Source organism: Mytilus galloprovincialis, chromosome 2, assembly GCF_965363235.1.
Source record: "Mytilus galloprovincialis chromosome 2, xbMytGall1.hap1.1, whole genome shotgun sequence".
Classification (NCBI taxonomy): Eukaryota; Metazoa; Mollusca; class Bivalvia; order Mytilida; family Mytilidae; genus Mytilus; species Mytilus galloprovincialis.
In genome coordinates this window covers 49,305,149-49,326,027 of record NC_134839.1, presented here as the reverse complement: position 1 = coordinate 49,326,027, position 20,879 = coordinate 49,305,149, and the positions used below count along the sequence as shown (strand labels likewise).

Here is a 20,879-nt window from a genome sequence, read left to right as displayed (position 1 = left end):
AAAACATAAAATTTTTAAAAAATCCCTACCTACCCTAACTTTTTTTTCAGATGTAACTTGAACCACACATACTATTTTATTTGGCCTTAAGATATTATATAAAAAAGGTCAACTATATTAAAGCATGTAATCATTCTTATATGTGCAATAGGTCAACTACATTTAAAACATATTTGGTGTACATGGTGTATGGTGTTACTGTTTAGTAACATGCATTTCCAGTTTGGTTTATCTGACCTTGGCATCATTTTCTTGGATCATGTTAAGTTTATATGATAGTTGTAGTAAAGCTTTATATTTAGGACTATTATCATAAAATAAATGGTTAGTAAAGAAGGCGAGACATTTCAGTGTGTGCACTCTTGTTGTTTGGTCGTCGTGTGTTTTCTTGGAAACTTAATAAAAATTTTCCTATATGCCGTCATTAGAGATTGCTTGGGTGTTTGAATGCTCTCCTTGTCCAATAGCAAACTGTAAGGGCTTATTTCCAGATGGGTGTTAAAAAGTAAAATAACAAAATAATGAACTCTGAGGAAAATTCAAAACATAAGTGCCTTACCAAATGGCAAAATCAAAAGCTCAAACCTATCAAAAATGGATAACAACTGTAATATTCCTGACTTGGTACAGACAAGTTACGCCACCCAAATTTGAATTTGATCTGCTTTTGATTGTTATAAGCCTTGTGTACAAGTTTCATAACATTTGGTTGTGGAAAAAATAAATTTGCATGAATTACTTAACAACATATTTTGATTTAGCTTGTTTGTTTACAGACAATTATAAATAAAGACAAGATCTTTAGGTTGCAGGCATATAATTAGGATCTAGATAGTTATAATCTCCTGGCATGAAAGTCATATAGTCTCTGTCTTTTACACATGTGTCTTTGCTGGGAAGTCTGATTGGTTTCAGTCTATGACTAGAATTATGTTTCCCTGTTTCAAAATTGCTGCAATGAAACAAATGAATATATAATGTAAATGCTACAAAAAATGATAAAACAAGTTTAGACTTAGTATTATACCAAACTGTAGTTCAAGTTTGACTGAACTAAATAATGTTAAAAATTAGTTATAAGCCAAATGAGATACATGTATTTAACAAGCAAGGCCGTAACTAGGCATCTTATTTTAGTGAGGCAAATAATTGAGCCGAACGAAGTGATGCGATTTTTTTTTTTTTTTTTTTGGAGGGTATAAAATGAATGGTGCAAAATCCTGCATTCTAGGCAAAAATATATAAATTTTTCATATTTTAAAACTTTTACTAACACCAAATTTTTAACAACTTTATTTAAATTTATATGGAAGATAATCATCCAAATATCACTGATTTGAGTCTGCTGCCAAAACATAGAACAAACATCGATTCAGTAGAGTTTGCCAAATTTTCTATGGCCGGTTCAGTCAAATTGTTAGAATCATAATTTGGTCTGCTGATATCCTTATCGAGATGAACATGGAGCATGGCAAGACCGCACAATCTCTTGCTACTCATGCATGCTATTTTCCAAGTTTTCAGTCGCTTCAGGGCCGCCTGTATTTCTAAAGGTAGCACTTTATCATCAACACAATGATCAATGTCTTCTTCCAATTCCTTCTCCATCAGCAATTCGGTAGCAGCATCGGTAGTAACAGTTTTGTTAGCAAAAGGGAATTAAGCTTTCCTGTAAGCACCATCATACAGTCGCAGTTACAAACTATTAAACTCCCTTTTATGCTGACAAAGAGTAGACACACTAGGGATATGAGATAAGATACATGTAATATGATCCTATCTATAGAGTAAGCATACATGATATGGGTACAGGGGAATTGAAATGGAGTTTTTGACGTTTACATGTAGGTCCGTAATTTCAAATTATTTCTGGAAATAGTTGGAGGTATTTAAGTTCCAGAATCTATAAATTTAGGGGTAAGGAGTTGGGTGTCAGATTCTGAAACCCCGAATATAAAGAAACGAAATTCCGTAGTCCCGAATAATTAATTTAAAGACAAAATCCTGTGTTAAAATTTCTACCATTCCTCAATAATATAAAATTGGAATATGGGAGATTCTTTCAATTTTTAAGGTTAAAGAAACATGGATAAAAACTAATCCATGCATGTTTCATATTATTTATATTTTATTTATCTGTAAAGAGAAAGATTAAAGTTCGTGAAATGAATACGCAGACAGAACTGCCCCTTGCGATGCCCAGTACTTGATTTGTCAAAAGTTGGTGAAACGGAGAAATGAATACGCAGAAAGGACTACCCCTTCCGAAGACCAGTACTTGATTTGTCAGTCTACTTATCGTTTTTGGATTTTCTAATGAAGTTATGTGCAATACTCAGACAAAAATAGGTTACTAGAATTATTCTTTCTTTACCTTCAGTGTCGCGTTTCCCTTTTCTGAAAGAGCCTGTTTTTAACTAGAGTTCCATGATGATTATCGTTACTAGGTTATATTCAGGAAGAATAGTTTAAAAGGAATGATGACAAATTATAGAAATTTTAAGGTTGAGACAGAACAACAAATGACTATTATATTTATATATATGTATGAAAAAAATAATAAGTGTCGAAATTTTAGTGAGGCAATTGCCTCACTTGCCTCAAGGGTAGTTACGGCCTTGACAAGAATGTGTCAGTAGTAGTAGGTGCCCCACTCAAACTATCATTTTCTAAGCTCAGTGGATCTTGAAATTGGAGTCAAAACTCTAGTTTGGCATTACAATTAGAAAGATCATTCATTCAGACCATGTGTACTAAGTTTCAAATTGGTTGGACTACAACTTCATCAATAACTTCCTTGACCAAAAACTTTAACCTGAAGCAGGATGGACGAACAAAAGACACACAGACCAAAAAAATAGTATGCCCCTAAGTGACAGTCTAATTTCGTAGAGCACCAATATATTAAATTATATATGTGACTTCCTTGTTTCTATATTTATCAAAACTTGCTTCTTACACTAAACTTAATTTCTTTTTTTAAAGTTTATTTTTTGTTTATCTTGCTGTTCATAACTTCTGACATAGATGTTTTATCTGAACTATTTTCACTATATTTATAAGCGGTTACCTGTCGACACAATCCTCACAGAAATCTACCTCCTCTCCTATAGGACAATCAAGGCAATGCCATCGGGTATCTGGTATGGGTTCAACTTCACATTTGTCACACTAAAGGAATAAAGGAAAGAATCAAACTTTACTGGCTAATATTATATTTCTTGTTACCTAATTGCAAATCATGACCTTATAAGGTGATTTATTTTAAATCACTCTTTGCTATGAATTTTCACATTAAATTTTGAATGATTCATCAATAAACATCTCTATCTGAAAACTTGAAACACCCCCTTTTTTATGAATTTAAAAATCCTATAACTTTGAAACGTATTTATAATCCAAAATTCATAAACATTGATAGAAAGCTTAGGTCAACAGATATAAATAGTTCACCAAAGTTTCATAAAAATGCTAAAAAAAATCCACCCTTTTTAAATGAATGTCACGTCACCTCATAACTCAAAAACAAAATATCTAGGCCTAAAATAAAATTTCATTTGTTTGGCATTGCCGCCCGACCCGCTGAAAAACTTGCCGCCCAAAAAATTTTATTTGCGTTTCAGAATTTTTTTTTTATTTAATTAAAAAAAAAAATCGAAATTGTGCCGGAATTTGATCGTATCCGCCGAGTTTGTTCCTGGCTTTACTTATTTCAAATCACAATCTTAAAAGCGCTTGTCTTACACTGTATTGGGAGCAAACATTTAAATGACATGGAATAGAAAAAGTCTGCCAAAAGTAATGTCAAAGAAACCGGCAGGGGAAAGCATCTCCCTATGCTGCAATGCATTGGTTAAGGGAGATGGATTTTATCAAAAATCAAATTTTCAGCTATTCTTTAAAAGAAACATTCTGAGAGACATTGTAGAGGACTCAAATTTTATCTTTTGTAAAGCAGAAACTGATGATTTCTGCTCGACTTCGTCGCTTCATGAGATAGAATTTATTCACCGGGACATCACAGAACAAATATGCGTGGCTCTTACATTTGTTGAACTTATTAAATATTTGAAATTTATCATTGACAAATTTTCCCTTGAACCAGAGAACAAAGTATCTACTATAGTCAGAACCACAATGATGCATTTAAGATAATTATGGCTGTAAGCACCAAAGCTTAAACATGTTAAAGACCAAAATGGTCCCAAATTAAAATTTACAGGTTAATAGTAGTTTTGTACCAGTAGATGCTAGCCTGGTACAAAACATACATATTTTAAAGACTAGCATCTTGTGTCAATTGGAATACTTCCCCCTTTTCTTGCCTTTCTTCTTAACATGAATAAGATAATTCTTAAAACATAAAAGATACTGACTGAAACATATATTTATAAATGTATCTAGTGTACTAGTGATGAATAAAATCTCCTCCTTTTCCACAATTCTAAGGGCTCATTAATTTTGCTGTATTCATGTAATGCATGTCCAGATTTCTGTTAATCAAACAAGCATTACAACCCATAATTTATTTATCTGCAAAAATTGTCTGTCCTGCTGCATATTTCCATTCCGTTTTAAACCTAGCCCTGAAAAACCTGGCACTTGGATAATATTAGTATAAACACCATGTCTATTTGTGCCAACCTTCCAAATTTTTAATATTTTGCTATCCTAATTTGGTACAGATCCTTTATCCTCAAAACTTATCAGGGGCAGTAGGCGTGTTTGTACATGTTGTATGGTAGTTCGTCACACCTTACATGTATGATTACTAGCCTCTAGGTATTTGTTTGAGCCCTAGTTGGGCAGTTGCAAAATTAAGGTTTGATTTTCATGTCATATGTGATAAGGTTAGTCAGTTTCCTCCCGCAGGTTGGCGTTTTCCTTCAAGTACTACGGTTTAGTAAGCCACTAAAACTGACTGCCATGAAATTACCCATATGGTGTAGAAAGTGATGTTTATAAAACCATGAAAACCAAAGCAAACAATAAAAGTTTAAAATCTTTGTCCATTTGTACAAGGAGCCGTAGTGGTTGAGCCATTTAACTTATGGTTATTTTACCAAACTGTGACCACAACTTCAAGATGTGACATCAGGCCTCTGTTCAATGCATGGGCAGTCCCACAATAAAAGTTCAATTTTCACGTCATACATTTTATATGGTTAATTTGTCAGTTTCCTAGCTGCCTCAGTTCTGTGTTTTTTTCTAGGTACTTTGGTTAACTCTGCCAACAAAACTGACTGTCTTACATGAAATTATCCATATGATGTAGAATGTGACATTGACGGTTAACCCCTTTCAAAGAAACCACCAGCATGTACACACAACAATGCTGCAATGATTTAGCCAAAATGATCTTAGAGACTTCATGATTAACATGGATAAAGCTTTTAAATGTAAAAAAAAAAAAAATCCCTACCTACCTACCCACCTGCTGATAGTGTGGGTCGGCAATGCCAAACAAACAATTTTTTAAGGGTGGCCCTAAGGCCAGGGCTTTTTAATTTGTTGGTTTACATATTTTCCCCATGAAAAAGTGGGGTTGGTCGGTCGGAAAAAAAAAAAAAAATATCTTTCAAGACAGAAAAATATGCAAAATAATTATGTATTTCGCCTTTCTAACAATATGTTTGTTATGCTATTTCGTCATCATTTCTCAGATTTTAGTTCAATGAAATTTTATTGCTCAGCTGTCATAAACATCGCATGACATTCTAAGAATTTCCCGTAAAAAAAGGGGGATGCACGGACAAAGACAAAATTAAATCGTCATTTCACAAACAAGAAAAACAGATTCGCGTAGCTCTTAATCAATTCCAGAAAACTTGGTGAATTATGATCTTCAAGCACGAAAACTCATAAAGAAAAAAAATGTAAAAACGTAGTACGAAAATAAGTTTCAACACACGTGTCAACCAGATGCTCCGCAGGGCGTAGCTTTATACGACCGCAGAGGTTGAACCCTGAACGGTTAGGGCAAGTATGGACACAACATTCAAGCTGGATTCAGCTCTAAATTTGGATTGTGATTAAATAGTTGACACAGCATAGGTTTCTGACACAGAATGAATGTGTTCTAATGAACTTAAAATTTTTGTTTCTCTTAGAGCAATTCACTATGCTGTTGAATATTAATCCTCTCAAAAAAATGTTTGAAGAAATTTTCTTTTTTATTTATGAAATTTCAAATGAGAAAAATTGAACCCAATTTTTTTAATCACATCCCCCTTTCCCTTATTCCAAAACTAATCTCAATTAAAATTTCTAATGGAGTTTGCAACAATAACTACTCATTTAAATACATCATAAAATATTAAGATGTAAAAAAACTGCTTGTTATCACTGAATGGTAAAGATTATTTTAATTTATCAGTTGGTAGTAAAAAGTGAATATACATTGTATATTGTATATAACAAAGATTTAAGTTGATTCTGGACAAAGAAAGATAACTCCAATTAAAAAAAAATCTTGCTATTGCACAATATTTTGCAATTAGATATTTCTTGCTTACTATTCTGGACAAAGAAAGATAACTCTAATTAAAAAAAAAATTGATATTTCACAATATTGTGCAATTAGATATTTCTTGCCATTGCGCAATACTGTGCAATTGAAAAGACTTGCTATTGCACAATACTTAATATAATAATTTTAGATCCTGATTTGGACCAACTTGAAAACTGGGCCCATAATAAAAAATCTAAGTACATTTTTGGATTCAGCATATCAAAGAACTTCAAGATTTCAATTTTTGTTAAAATCAGACTAAGTTTAATTTTGGACCCTTTGGACTTTAGTGTAGACCAATTTGAAAACAGGACCAAAAATGAAGAATCTACATACACAGTTAGATTTGGTATATCAAAGAACCCCATTTATTCAATTTTTGATGAAATCAAACAAAGTTTAATTTTGGACCCCGATTTGGACCAACTTGAAAACTGGGCCAATAATCAAGAATCTAAGTACATTTTTAGATTCAGCATATCAAAGAACCTAACTGATTCATTTTTTGTCAAAATCAAACTAAGTTTAATTTTGGACCCTTTGGACCTTAATGTAGACCAATTTGAAAACGGGACCAAAAGTTAAGAATCTACATACACAGTCATGACAGTTAGATTCAGCATATCAAAGAACCCCAATTATTCAATTTTGATGAAATCAAACAAAAGTTTAATTTTGGACCCTTTGGGCCCCTTATTATGTTGGGACCAAAACTCCCAAAATCAAACCCAACCTTTCTTTTATGGTCATAAACCTTGTGTTTAAATTTCATAGATTTCTATTTACTTATACTAACGTTATGGTGCGAAAACCAAGAAAAATGCTTATTTGGGTCCCTTTTTGGCCCCTAATTCCTAAACTGTTGGGACCTAAACTCCCAAAATCAATACCAACCTTCATTTTGTAGTCATTAACATTGTGTTTAAATTTCATTGATTTCTATTTACTTAAACTAATGTTATTGTGCGAAAACCAAGAATAATGCTTATTTGGGCCCTTTTTTGGCCCCTAATTCCTAAACTGTTGAGACCAAAACTCCCAAAATCAATCCCAACCGTTCTTTTGTGGTCATAAACCTTGTGTCAAAATTTCATAGATTTCTATTAACTTAAACTAAAGTTATAGTGCGAAAACCAAGAAAATGCTTATTTGGGCCCTTTTTGGCCCCTAATTCCTAAAATATTGGGACCAAAACTCCCAAAATCAATACCAACCTTCCTTTTGTGGTCATAAACCTTGTTTTAAAATTTCATAGATTTCCATTCACTTTTACTAAAGTTAGAGTGCGAAAACTAAAAGTATTCGGACGCCGGACGACGACGCCGACGCCAACGTGATAGCAATATACGACGAAAATTTTTTCAAAATTTGCGGTCGTATAAAAAGTAATAGACTCGTCCACTGAAAAAACGAGAATATCGGGTTAATCTGTTGTCAGGCATTCACATTTTTAATCAAAATGAACAATATTTTTTTATTATCTATGAAACAAGAAAATTCCAAATGATTATTTGATATTCAATACTTTAACTTGATGTCTTCCACCGGTCCACATTTGGACAAGTCTATTTCTATCAAATGAAGCATCATACGGACTGATGACAAATTTATTGTTTAATTGGTTTTAAACACATGTTTCTTTTCGCAAAATTATTTGCGCAAACAACATTTCAAGGTCAGTTATAATTAATTTGTAACTGAAAGAATATTTTAATTATTTTTCAGGGATAATGTATTTGTTAGGGTCGGCGGGAATAAAAATGCATGAAAAGTCAATTTTATTTTTATTCTGGAAATCGGCAAAATCGGAACAAAGCTTTTAATACATCAATCATGTCAATATGTATAAATAATTCACCAAAGTGTCGTGCAAATCAGTTAAAATGTTTTTTTAAGATTATGTCAAACATCTACCACAATCCTTTTCTGGACTTCAGTTATGATTAAAGTTTTCTGACATGGAAACTAAAATTTTCTTCTGAACAAAGTTGAGAAATAAATATCTTGAATTTCAGACCTAATGACAATAGAACATTAGGTGCAATCTTTCCCAAAAATTATTTTCCACTTTTAAAATGTTTACAATACTACACAGTAGGAGTTTTTGAAGGATATACAGTGGCCTTCAGTTCCTATTTCGACTTCATTTTAAGGTGGTACCTAAAACTACAAGTAGATAACTCTGTAAAATCAGCTATACTTTTCAATCACTTTGTATTGTTAAGGAAATATTAAGCTTCTCAATGATCAAAATAAGTGTTTGTCAATCTGCTGTATATCCAACTAATTTTTTCTGATAATGTGTCTGGTTCAAGTTTTTTGAAATTTTGATATTTTTGTCAAAGGGTGAAAGTAAACATTTTGTCAAAATTTTATGAAATTAAACGAGCCAAATTAATTTAAGTCAAGGTATAAGGTACCGCCTAAAATCTGGTGGATATTAATCTCATTGGCAATCATACCATATTTCCTCATTTTTGATTATAATAATAAATGGTACAAATGCACATACTTTAAATCCTTCATGAAAACATTGTAAAGACTGAAGCTTCTGTTTCCTTAATCTTTTCAGTTTCATCAACTCTTCGTAGTCCTCACTATCTCGTAGTTCTACTGGTATAGATTCATCATCCTATCAAATATAAATATAATTCTAATGTACCACAGTTTTAAATGTTCATTTTGATTTAGGCTAAACTTTCATTGTGACAATTTTATAATTGAAAGATCTGAAATAGTTTATAGAAGGACAGATGATTTTAAAAATGCATGATGCACCAGTAACAGCATTTTCTTTCACTTGAATTTGAATTGAGAACAGATTTTTGTATCTAAAATTTCCAGCATAACTTTTTGATTTGATGTTCTATGATAAAAGTTGACTTGCTCAGCTTAAAAGGGATAAATATTAACTCCCCTATATACAATAAATTCCAGAAAATGAAAAACTTTCTCTGGATACTTTGTCTTTTCATCATAATAAATCTTGTCCAAGTTTTGTAGAATTTCATGAATATACTACATGTACGACAAAGTTGTTCATGTCTAAAAAAAAACTTAAACCAAACTTAACCTTCATGGCCTTAATCATTGTTAATGTTGATGTCAACATTGGAACCAGAAAGAAGGATCCCTATTTCTCCCATTCGTAACCAAAAAGTATGGTAAGTAGGGGGTAAGGGAAACCCTAACAAAAGCATATTTTATAATCCTTAACTTTTGACCCATTGTATATAAATATACACAAATAATAATTATTCATCACGCTTTACATATGCATACTGATATATATTCATATTCTTCTGGCATGCTCCCTTGAGAGTCGTCATTGTCTCTGCCAAAACTATGGAAGCTTTGTGATTCGTCATCATCAGACATGTACACTGGCGGCTGATGGGATTGGAGAAATGTTGATGGCTGATAATAAAACTTGTGGTACTTATGATGTCTGTGACCTTGCTGAAAATAAATCAATAAAAGTTATTAATAACAATGAAATGTCTGCAATGATTCTTACTATTTTCTTTTAAAGAATTTACAATTTGGTATTGATGGAAGATACTCTGTTACTATTCCAGATTTGAGGCAAGTTTATAGAGCTTGCAATATTATAAATGTTTATTGTTGAAGACTTTATGTTGACCTCAAGAAATTTTGTTTTTGCATCATTGGGTTGCTGTTTCATTAAGATATATCTTACGAGTTATTTTTCTTAGCAGTTGAGGTTAGCATAAACAAAATTTCTCATTTCAAATCTACAAGCTTGGTAAATCACTATTTTTTTAGATATTTATCTTGAGGAAAAAAATCAAATGTAACTCTGTAAAGAGAAGAGAAGTTTTCATACATTTTTTATTTGATTTCCTTTAGACTTTTGATACCTTTCCCAGCTCTCACTCAAATCTCCATATTCAGTGAACAGCAAAATCTGGCATAAAATAGTATTTGACCACTAAACAGATGTCCATGAGGCCACCCTTAAAAAATTGTTTGTTTGGCATTGCCGACCCACACTATCAGCAGGTGGGTAGGTAGGTAGGGATTTTTTTTTTTTTTACATTTAAAAGCTTTATCCATGTTAATCATGAAGTCTCTAAGATCATTTTGGCTAAATCATTGCAGCATTGTTGTGTGTACATGCTGGTGGTTTCTTTGAAAGGGGTTAACCGTCAATGTCACATTCTACATCATATGGATAATTTCATGTAAGACAGTCAGTTTTGTTGGCAGAGTTAACCAAAGTACCTAGAAAAAAACACAGAACTGAGGCAGCTAGGAAACTGACAAATTAACCATATAAAATGTATGACGTGAAAATTGAACTTTTATTGTGGGACTGCCCATGCATTGAACAGAGGCCTGATGTCACATCTTGAAGTTGTGGTCACAGTTTGGTAAAATAACCATAAGTTAAATGGCTCAACCACTACGGCTCCTTGTACAAATGGACAAAGATTTTAAACTTTGATTGTTTGCTTTGGTTTTCATGGTTTTATAAACATCACTTTCTACACCATATGGGTAATTTCATGGCAGTCAGTTTTAGTGGCTTACTAAACCGTAGTACTTGAAGGAAAACGCCAACCTGCGGGAGGAAACTGACTAACCTTATCACATATGACATGAAAATCAAACCTTAATTTTGCAACTGCCCAACTAGGGCTCAAACAAATACCTAGAGGCTAGTAATCATACATGTAAGGTGTGACGAACTACCATACAACATGTACAAACACGCCTACTGCCCCTGATAAGTTTTGAGGATAAAGGATCTGTACCAAATTAGGATAGCAAAATATTAAAAATTTGGAAGGTTGGCACAAATAGACATGGTGTTTATACTAATATTATCCAAGTGCCAGGTTTTTCAGGGCTAGGTTTAAAACGGAATGGAAATATGCAGCAGGACAGACAATTTTTGCAGATAAATAAATTATGGGTTGTAATGCTTGTTTGATTAACAGAAATCTGGACATGCATTACATGAATACAGCAAAATTAATGAGCCCTTAGAATTGTGGAAAAGGAGGAGATTTTATTCATCACTAGTACACTAGATACATTTATAAATATATGTTTCAGTCAGTATCTTTTATGTTTTAAGAATTATCTTATTCATGTTAAGAAGAAAGGCAAGAAAAGGGGGAAGTATTCCAATTGACACAAGATGCTAGTCTTTAAAATATGTATGTTTTGTACCAGGCTAGCATCTACTGGTACAAAACTACTATTAACCTGTAAATTTTAATTTGGGACCATTTTGGTCTTTAACATGTTTAAGCTTTGGTGCTTACAGCCATAATTATCTTAAATGCATCATTGTGGTTCTGACTATAGTAGATACTTTGTTCTCTGGTTCAAGGGAAAATTTGTCAATGATAAATTTCAAATATTTAATAAGTTCAACAAATGTAAGAGCCACGCATATTTGTTCTGTGATGTCCCGGTGAATAAATTCTATCTCATGAAGCGACGAAGTCGAGCAGAAATCATCAGTTTCTGCTTTACAAAAGATAAAATTTGAGTCCTCTACAATGTCTCTCAGAATGTTTCTTTTAAAGAATAGCTGAAAATTTGATTTTTGATAAAATCCATCTCCCTTAACCAATGCATTGCAGCATAGGGAGATGCTTTCCCCTGCCGGTTTCTTTGACATTACTTTTGGCAGACTTTTTCTATTCCATGTCATTTAAATGTTTGCTCCCAATACAGTGTAAGACAAGCGCTTTTAAGATTGTGATTTGAAATAAGTAAAGCCAGGAACAAACTCGGCGGATACGATCAAATTCCGGCACAATTTCGATTTTTTTTTTTAATTAAATAAAAAAAAAATTCTGAAACGCAAATAAAATTTTTTGGGCGGCAAGTTTTTCAGCGGGTCGGGCGGCAATGCCAAACAAATGAAATTTTATTTTAGGCCTGAACTGTGCTAAGTGTCAGTTTCCAAGAAATTCAAAATTCCAGGTCACTCAGTCTGTTTCTACATTTCTAATTCCACAAAAATGACATATATTTATTGTGTGCATTAAAAATCTTATAATTGCTAAAGGACTATTCCATTAAAATGTATGTGGGAGGGTATGAAAGGACTTTCAAAACACCCCTACAACCAAGAACCAATATCTTGATGATATACATATATTTCGTACAAAAATTAATAATTACTTACCTTTTTAATACCAAAGTTGCCAACATTTGGCATCCTGCCAGGTATAGGCAGACCAGCCTTTGCTAATTTTATAAAATACTTCTGTACACGACTAGCCACCTGAAAGAAATAAAACAAAAGCCACATTTCAGTATACAGCATATCTTAAAATCAACATAAGCTTTATACACAATATTTCTCATAATGGACATCAGAATTTATTGTTTTTACATACAGCAAACCTATAGTTGACTTTCTATAAAAATTAACTAGAACACACCCGCAAAATTGCGGGTATTTAGAGTTTGGTTAAACGTTGAAAGTATGTAAACTGATCAATGTAGGATGAATTATTGTAAAAGATTTTATGTCTGGAGATTTGTAGAAAAGGTATCAAATTGAGTCATAGGCACTTTGAGACAGGACAATTATTTTAAGTCCTCTCCCTTTTTTCCAAAATCTGTTATGTTTTTGCTTTCTGTTAAATTCCATAATTTTTCTTTTTTGTATACTATGAACATTCATATAATATAAATAAAGTGTATTTTCCATTAACTATTAATTCCAAGTTTCTTCTCCACGGCCATCACTGCTATATATTATCAAGAGAGTGTGTATATATTATAGGATTATAATCATAGTTAGAAAAGGCAAAAATAATTGTCCTGTTATAATTAAGAAAATTATGTTTAAAGAGGGGAGTAAAGGGGGTATCTGCACGGAAGAAAGCGAAATAAAATTGCCACTTCAAGGTGAACGAACAATTAAAAAATTTTTGCACGTTGATCTTTTTATTGATTTCATGAAACATGGTGAACAATGAACCCTTTTCACGACTGCTTTCCATGTAGAGAGGAAGTGCTGATAGATGCATCAGCTAATTATGCATTACCCTATTGATGACTGTTTCTTTAAACTATCTTTATTATCAGACAAAATTTTTCGGGTATAACTCTTTTTTATAAAATTGTATTTGATATATTAACTCAATTACATGTATCTGTCAATATATTGAGTTGCAGTTTTATCTACTGTTTCATATCTAAAACACAGAATTTATGAGTTCAAATACTATGGTCTTGAATAATTCCAATACTAACTTGATTATTCAACATGTTAATCCTTTTACCACGGAAAATACAGAGTTTACCTGACAAATAACATACACCATTCAAATGAATGTAACAGTGGTCAACTTTGAATATATCAGCTGTTTAAACTGACTTTTTATTTTTAGAGATAATTCTTACTTGCTGAGGTGTTCTATTTCCTATAGCTGTTGCAATCTTCTGCCATCTTTTCGCCTCTACATCTTCTGGGGGGTAGGTTATTAGCAAATCTTCTAACCTAGAGAAATTACCACATTGTGTATGATGCACTGATAATAAAAACAAGAATACACCAATAATAGGAACACTATCAGTTATGCAATGATAAGATGAAATTGAAAAGCTATGCATTTAATATGTTCCGGTGTATGTTGATATCGTAAAATATCAGCTGCTAGACATATGAAGTCAAGCAGCTGATATTTTATCAGTCTGTATTTGCACCTTTTGGAAGTTTTCTTAGCCTCACCAGCAACCAGAAAATGACTTGATAAGTTCGGGTTAAACTTATCAATGTCTGTTTAATCATTATGACGTCACTGATATGTCTGGGTCAAAGTTATTAAGGCCGCGTCAAGGTATATGACGTCACAAAGCCGTGATATGTATTTTTAATAAGAGCTGAGCAGAGTGAAATAGACAGTGGGACGACCGATAAACATTTTCATCAGTTCATATTTACTAACAGCACCTATTTGATATGTTCACCTTACCTTGAGTTTTTCAGGGTTACTTTAATAAGTTAGGGAAATTTATTAACAATTCATAAATTACATGTACCTTTTCTGTTCTTCTATAGACCACAGCTGGTTAAATGTGGCAGATTTACCCTCCTCTTTGATACGACCCCTCACTAAACTTGACTGGCCATCAAATGACTGAAAGTTAGCATTAATGGGTTTCTGTTCATTTTCTGTGGAAGCTGAAAATTAATAAATTGTATATTCCTGATTATGTTAGAAGGAAGGTTGCACTCTCAAAAATATTTTTTATGTGCTGTAATGGTCAGAAGCTTTAACATCTGGATCTTGTAAGCTTGTTGGTTGCTGTCTGATACATTATGTATATATATTGTAACAAAATGGGGGTTCCTTGAAATGGAACTTGTTTTCCCTAAAATTGTGTGATGATGTTGTTAAAACCTTACCGTTAAATGACTGTGTTTATTCTATATTTCTTGTACAACTTTGTGTAAACATTGTTAACTTTTTATTATTCTTAACGTCCATGTTTTTACTATCGGAACAGCTGTGAATTGTTTACTTCATTTTAAGTACACCAATGACGTCATAACCTAATTTTTCTATGACGTCGGCTCTGGGTTTGGTAATTTAGGTAAATGGTAAGCGGAAATGGTAAGCCGAAATGGTAAATGTTAAACCATTTTGGTAATGGTTTACCAAAGTATAAATACAGTGGAGTAAGCCAAAAAGGCTTCAGTACGACTTTACCCTGGGCAAGTGACACACGCTAATTCCAAGCGATTGAATAACCAGAAATAACCAGACTATTTCCGTATAATGTTGGCTTGTTAGTTCCATAACAAGTTGTATTTAGAGAATTACTTCTCGAGAGAAACGTTATCAGTTTTGACATTGAATTTCCGTTACCATTTGCCGATTACCAAACTATCTTGTTCGTAAACTTTCTAGGTATTTATGTATTATAGTTCGCTATCCATTTTCTTTACGATATTCTAATAAAGTAAGGTATTTATTTGTTAAACTAGAATACTGTTACTTAAGTTATTTATTATGTCTACGAATTGCTGATATTTATTGCACGTATAAAATACAAGTTGATTTTTATTCGACGAGTCTGTTATTCTTACAAAAACCTAAACGGAACCAAACTAAGATCTATCAGAATACCACAACGTACCACAAAACCTTTACAGAACCAATTGTAGATCTACCCGAATACCACGATACCAGAGAACCACGTTACCAAAGAAGAGTCGCCAGTTATAACTTTAGTTCATATATTCCAGTCTTATAGCAACACACTAAGGGTTCCAATATTTATAGTTAACACCAAAGCTTGACCGCTCGGTTATCGTTACAATATATATATATTTGTTTAAAGCATAAATAAGGCTGTGTGTGGGTTTTCTCTTTTGAAATGTTTCCCAATTTGTCAAGCTGGGGTAATGCTAGTTATAGCTTATTATAGGGTATGGATTTTGCTCACTGTTAAAGGCTGTTGATGGAGGTATAGTTGTTAACATGCTTGTCTTTTTGTCTCCGCTAGACAGTTGTGTCATTGGCAATCCTATCACATCTCCATGTTTTATCTAAATGTTACCCATCATGTATTTTCTGGTATTTTTGTGTTGTTGGTTTGCTGTCTCTTTTTAAATGGATACTCTTTACCATTTGTATTCAGTCAAAACCTATATAGCTATAAACATGATAAAGCTAAATGTATATAACAAAAATTTCATTTAGAATCTGGGAAAATGTTGATTTTTTTTTATATATTTGAAATATCTGTATTGTTTAATTTACTATCAGTTTTATGTTAAACATTTATAATTTAATTTATGAATCTTCCAAATGCATACAGTGGTATATTGAAGTTACATTGTAACTGCCAATACATGCATATATATGCATAATTCCATGTGGGGGTTTAGTTGAGTTCAAATTCCTTTTCTATTAATTTAGCTTGGCAATTGACAAATAACCTTTAAAAACTAAAAGATAAAAGAACAAAATATACATTTTACTCACAGCATGCAAATAATCTGTTTCAAAAAAATTGTTGGCAACAATACATATATTTTTATTTGTGGGATACCAATTTTAGTGGATACGGCAGGTAAAGGTGAACCACAAAATCATTGAAATGTTAAAAGTAGTACAATTTTCTATAGGCTTGTTTGCAGACCCTGGTAAAATTACAAAATCTTATATAAACCACCAAAATACAATGTTTTCTCATGCTACAATAGTCGGTACATACAAAAATTAATCCAAAATAATTTTTAGTCTGAGGAACTGTCTGCCTACCTGCACCATTAACAAGCTGTTTTTTTAACCTTGTCAGATGTTTCGGGATTCCTAGCGATGTAAAGTCAACAGTACTGGTGTACTTTTCCCAATTTATCATTGGTAATTCTGCAATTCTCTGTTGTTTTGGTAAGTTTAAGTCTTCCCCTCTTTGTAATTTGTCAACAAAGCCAATAGGATCTTCCAATGCATCATCTCGACATTTATAAAGTCTATCTAAATCAGATATTGCCTGAATTCTCTGAGCTTCTAACAGTGCTATAGTTCTCAGCATAGCATGATAGTCTGCATTCCCTTTCAATGCTACATGATCAGATTCAAAGTAGTATGTGTCAATTTCTTCATCTATTTCAGCTTTGACCTTGCTGATATCCATTTCCATTGGTTGGTTTTCGCCATCTGTTGACTCCATCAACCTACAAAATGTCTTTACATATGGGCAACTTAGAATTAGCTAATGTAACTTCAAGTGTGACATTGCAAGAAAAAAATGAAAAACATCATAAACTTCCAAAAGTATTGTTGTAAATGGAGTCTTTTTATCTGTAACCAAAAAAAAATCATTTTTAAACTAGCTTCAGTTTGGATTAAAGGCAAAAAAAGAATTTAAAGCATGCAACATAGACATTATTTCCAAATTGAGATTAATGGTTCCTTAAATCAATCAAAATTCAATATCATATTTATTTATTACAAAACATTGTCCATCATCTATACTCTAAAATTTGTATTTTCATTTCTTTCAGAAATTCTGTGAAAACAGGTTTCCTCTACTTAAGAGATAAATACAATAATAATTATTTTCTTTATGAACATAAAAGGGCTCTTTTTCCTTTTGTTAGCCTCACATTTAAAAATTCTATCAATATTTTTGCAACTATCTCTTTTCTGTCATAAAATAGTGCCATGTATGTTGCATGTAATGTGGACACAAAAAAGTCTGAATAATAAACCATGTCAGAAATGAACTTAAAAGATATAAAAAACCTCCAAAATACCATCTGTATGTAAATTATACAATTATATTCTTACCTTTCTCATATATACATGTATGATATTATTTAAATAGTGGTTAACGAAACCATTTACCTACATTTCAGACAACAGACATTTTTTTCACTATAGTTACATTGTATGCTTGTTACAACATGGAAAGCCAAGATAAAAGATATTCAAATGTCAAAATAATCATTGATAACCAGAAAAACAAAACTAAGATCGAAGACAAAATAATTGATGAGGCAGTCATCTCAATGCCAGATCCTGATATATTTGGTAACAGTCCAGAATGTCATTTCAGTATCAGTTGTTCATTTAGTCCTACACTAGGATAGCATGACTGCGGTAAAGGTCAAACGTTAGGATTTGGTTGGCCCTCGGAGTAGTCTAGACCTTCTTTATTTACCATTGGTGATAGAATCCAGAAGTCACACTTAACTGAGACTTGGAGAGTACTGAACATCAGAGACATCTTGTTCCCAGGTTCCAGAACACATATTCAAATAAATAATAAACTTGATGAACTGTTGGCATTAACAGGTAAAAATTATACCTAATAAAACTCTTAATATATTCTAGTCTGGCATCACTATAATATGGGGAGGTAGTCCCCAATTATGGTAGAAAAATCAATAAAAAAAAAAAAAATCGGGAAAATTTCCCAAATTTTTCATTCTACTAATGAACTCAAAATTGTGAACTTTTTTTTATCAGATCCACTTCCTGTTCAGGTGCATGAGACTTTGAATAAAATGTATATTTATCAACATATCAACAATTGTAGGAAGGAATTCAACACCCAATCATTTTTAATAACTGTTTGATATGAAAAAAACGTCACCTGATAACAGCCTTTCTTAGTTTAGATTTATTATCTAAATATGACGTCATAACTTAAATAATGTCATAACTAAATCCCTAACAACAGAACCAATATGGGAATTTCCGTTTCTTTTATCATTTGTTCATCAACACGTTTGAATTAAAAAAAAAATAGTACAGACTTCGTCCCCATTCACAGGTAATGCCTGCCTCATATTAGATGTCATAGAGCGAAGCATAGGCCGAACCTAGCCTTGAGATAGTGAAACGAAACTGGGGTACTGTCTGTGCGACCTTAATCGAAACTTTCTATAAACTAGACAGCAACCCAACTTTTCATTTAATCTATCTCGAGGGTAAGTTCGGCCTATGCTTTCGCTCTAGGACTTCTATTATAGTGATGCCCGACTAGAATATATTAAGAGTTTTGTTAGGTATAATTTTTACCGGTCTATGCCACCAGTTTATAATTCATTTAAATATGTGTTCTGGAACAAGGTGTCTCTGACGTTTGGTACTCTCCAAGTCTCAGTTAAGTGTGACTTCTGGATTCTATTACCAAAGGTAAACAAAGAAGATCTAGACTACTCCGAGGGCCAACCAGATCCTAATCTTTGACCTTGACCGCAGTCATGCTATCCTAGTGTAGAACTTAATGAACAACTGAAATGACAATCTGGACTGTTACCAAATATAGGATCTGGCAATACCAGTTTACCAGAGAAATCACAGTCCTAACACTACAGTTAGGGTAGTAGTCCAGTAATATACTGCACCTCTAAAAATATGTCTAGGTATTTTTATTACTCAAGTATGAAGTACCGTCCCACGCTAATTCTATATTATAGATCTGTATGGGTTGGAGTAAAACTAAAACATTTCCAATAAACCTAAAGGTAGACAATAAATAAAGGGGCAGACAGACGGACCAAATGTAAATAGTCCGACCCAATAAGTGTGGTCGTTTCAAGTACGACACCACAAAAATAACAGACTTTTAAAACAAATCTATTTCAGTATTTCCAAACCCGTAGTTGGATTTATATACCAAATACACAAGCAATACCAGAAAATAAATATCCAGAGGGAAGCTAAGACAACATAAGACTCGTTCTGTCCTGAATATGCTTTCACTTAAATAATCTGTAATCAGCAAACCATGAAACGCAGACTCGTGGGAGGTTCAAAATCTAGGTTGTTACCAATACCAAGGGAAGTAATCAGGATGAGTTTTAATCGAAGGATCAATTCAGGCAAGGGACAAGGCGTTTCTCTGCAATAAAATAATTCAGTAAGATACAACTTTTATTAAACAACACGCATATGAATCAGCTGCACATTTAATAAGTTACAGTTTTGCGAGTCAATGGTCTATTTCTGCAGTCTATAAATGAAAAGTTGGGTTGCTGTCTAGTTTATATGGGGACGAAGTCCCCAATTACGGTAGAAAAATCAATAAAAAAAAAAAAAAAAAAAAAAATCGGGAAAATTTCCCGAATTTTTCATTCTACTAATGAACTCAAAATCGTTAACTTTTTTTTTCAGATCTACTTCCTGTTCCGGTTTTCTCCGCTTTTGCGCAGATATCTGTCTTGTTTACATGAGACTTTGAAAAAATTTATATTTATCAGTCTAGTAAAATATAAGATTGGATCTCAATACAAATTCAATTTTAATAATTGTTTGATATGAAAAAAACGTTACCTGATGAAAGCGTTTCTTTTGTTTACATCGAATATGACGTCATAACTTAAAGAACGTCACAGCTAATTCCCTAACAACAGAAACAAAATCGGGAACGTTACGTACAGTATTTCGGTTTCTTTTATCAACGTGATTGAATTAAAAAAATAATGCATACAGACTTCGTCCCCATTCACAGGTTATGCCTGCCTCATATTATAGAGTTTCGATTAATGTCACATAGGACAGTACCCCAGTTTAGTTTCAATATACCAGATTTTTTTTTCTAAAAAATGGCATTAACCAGCACGAATTTATCAACCTTTAATTCGTTGTCAAACGTCTGTCAATAGGGGGTCCGTTTTCCCGGCTTTTGCCGATATTTTCCCTTTACCCTTTCGTTTAAGGTATGTCCATCAGTAACATTATGCTGCCGTGTATATAAGATTACTGAAATAACAATTTTGAAACTTTAAATTACAATATCCATACCTTAATCGCGAAATCTATTTTGTGAGGGTCCTTGTCTACCTTGTTTCACTGGAGGCGTCCATTTTGAAATTTCCCGGATGTTGATAAATATGACTAAGGGAAAG

At 32.7% G+C, this 20,879-nt stretch overlaps 1 protein-coding gene across 3 annotated transcripts; it reads right to left on the bottom strand.

Moving 5' to 3' along the window:
* Positions 1–800: 800 nt before the first annotated feature.
* LOC143063758 (ZZ-type zinc finger-containing protein 3-like) lies at positions 801–20,857 on the bottom strand. 3 transcript variants are annotated; one of them, XM_076236123.1, is made up of 9 exons: positions 20,776–20,857; positions 16,780–17,195; positions 14,549–14,690; positions 13,910–14,006; positions 12,681–12,779; positions 9,794–9,970; positions 9,024–9,143; positions 3,071–3,171; positions 801–952 (listed from the first exon to the last, which is right to left on the bottom strand). In XM_076236123.1, the coding sequence occupies exons 2-9, from the start codon at positions 17,189–17,191 to the stop codon at positions 802–804; spliced, it is 1,299 nt and encodes a 432-aa protein (XP_076092238.1). In that variant the 5' UTR covers positions 17,192–17,195; positions 20,776–20,857; the 3' UTR covers position 801. The 3 variants fall into 3 exon arrangements, with proteins under 3 accessions (XP_076092238.1, XP_076092236.1, XP_076092237.1); XM_076236121.1 differs by having other exon boundaries at positions 20,815–20,853; XM_076236122.1 differs by having other exon boundaries at positions 14,549–14,681; positions 20,815–20,853.
* Between the last annotated feature and the right edge of the window lie 22 nt (positions 20,858–20,879).

What these genes read in the sequence shown, in the direction of transcription:
- LOC143063758 (XM_076236121.1), bottom strand. Translation starts at nt 20,837, where the DNA reads ATGGACGCCTCCAGTGAAACAAG. An exon ending in GACGCCTCCAGTGAAACAAG is followed by an intron (nt 17,196 to 20,814) that starts GTAGACAAGGAC and finishes GACATTTTGTAG; the next exon opens with GTTGATGGAGTCAACAGATG. An exon ending in TCTATAGAAGAACAGAAAAG is followed by an intron (nt 14,007 to 14,548) that starts GTACATGTAATT and finishes TAATTTCTCTAG; the next exon opens with GTTAGAAGATTTGCTAATAA.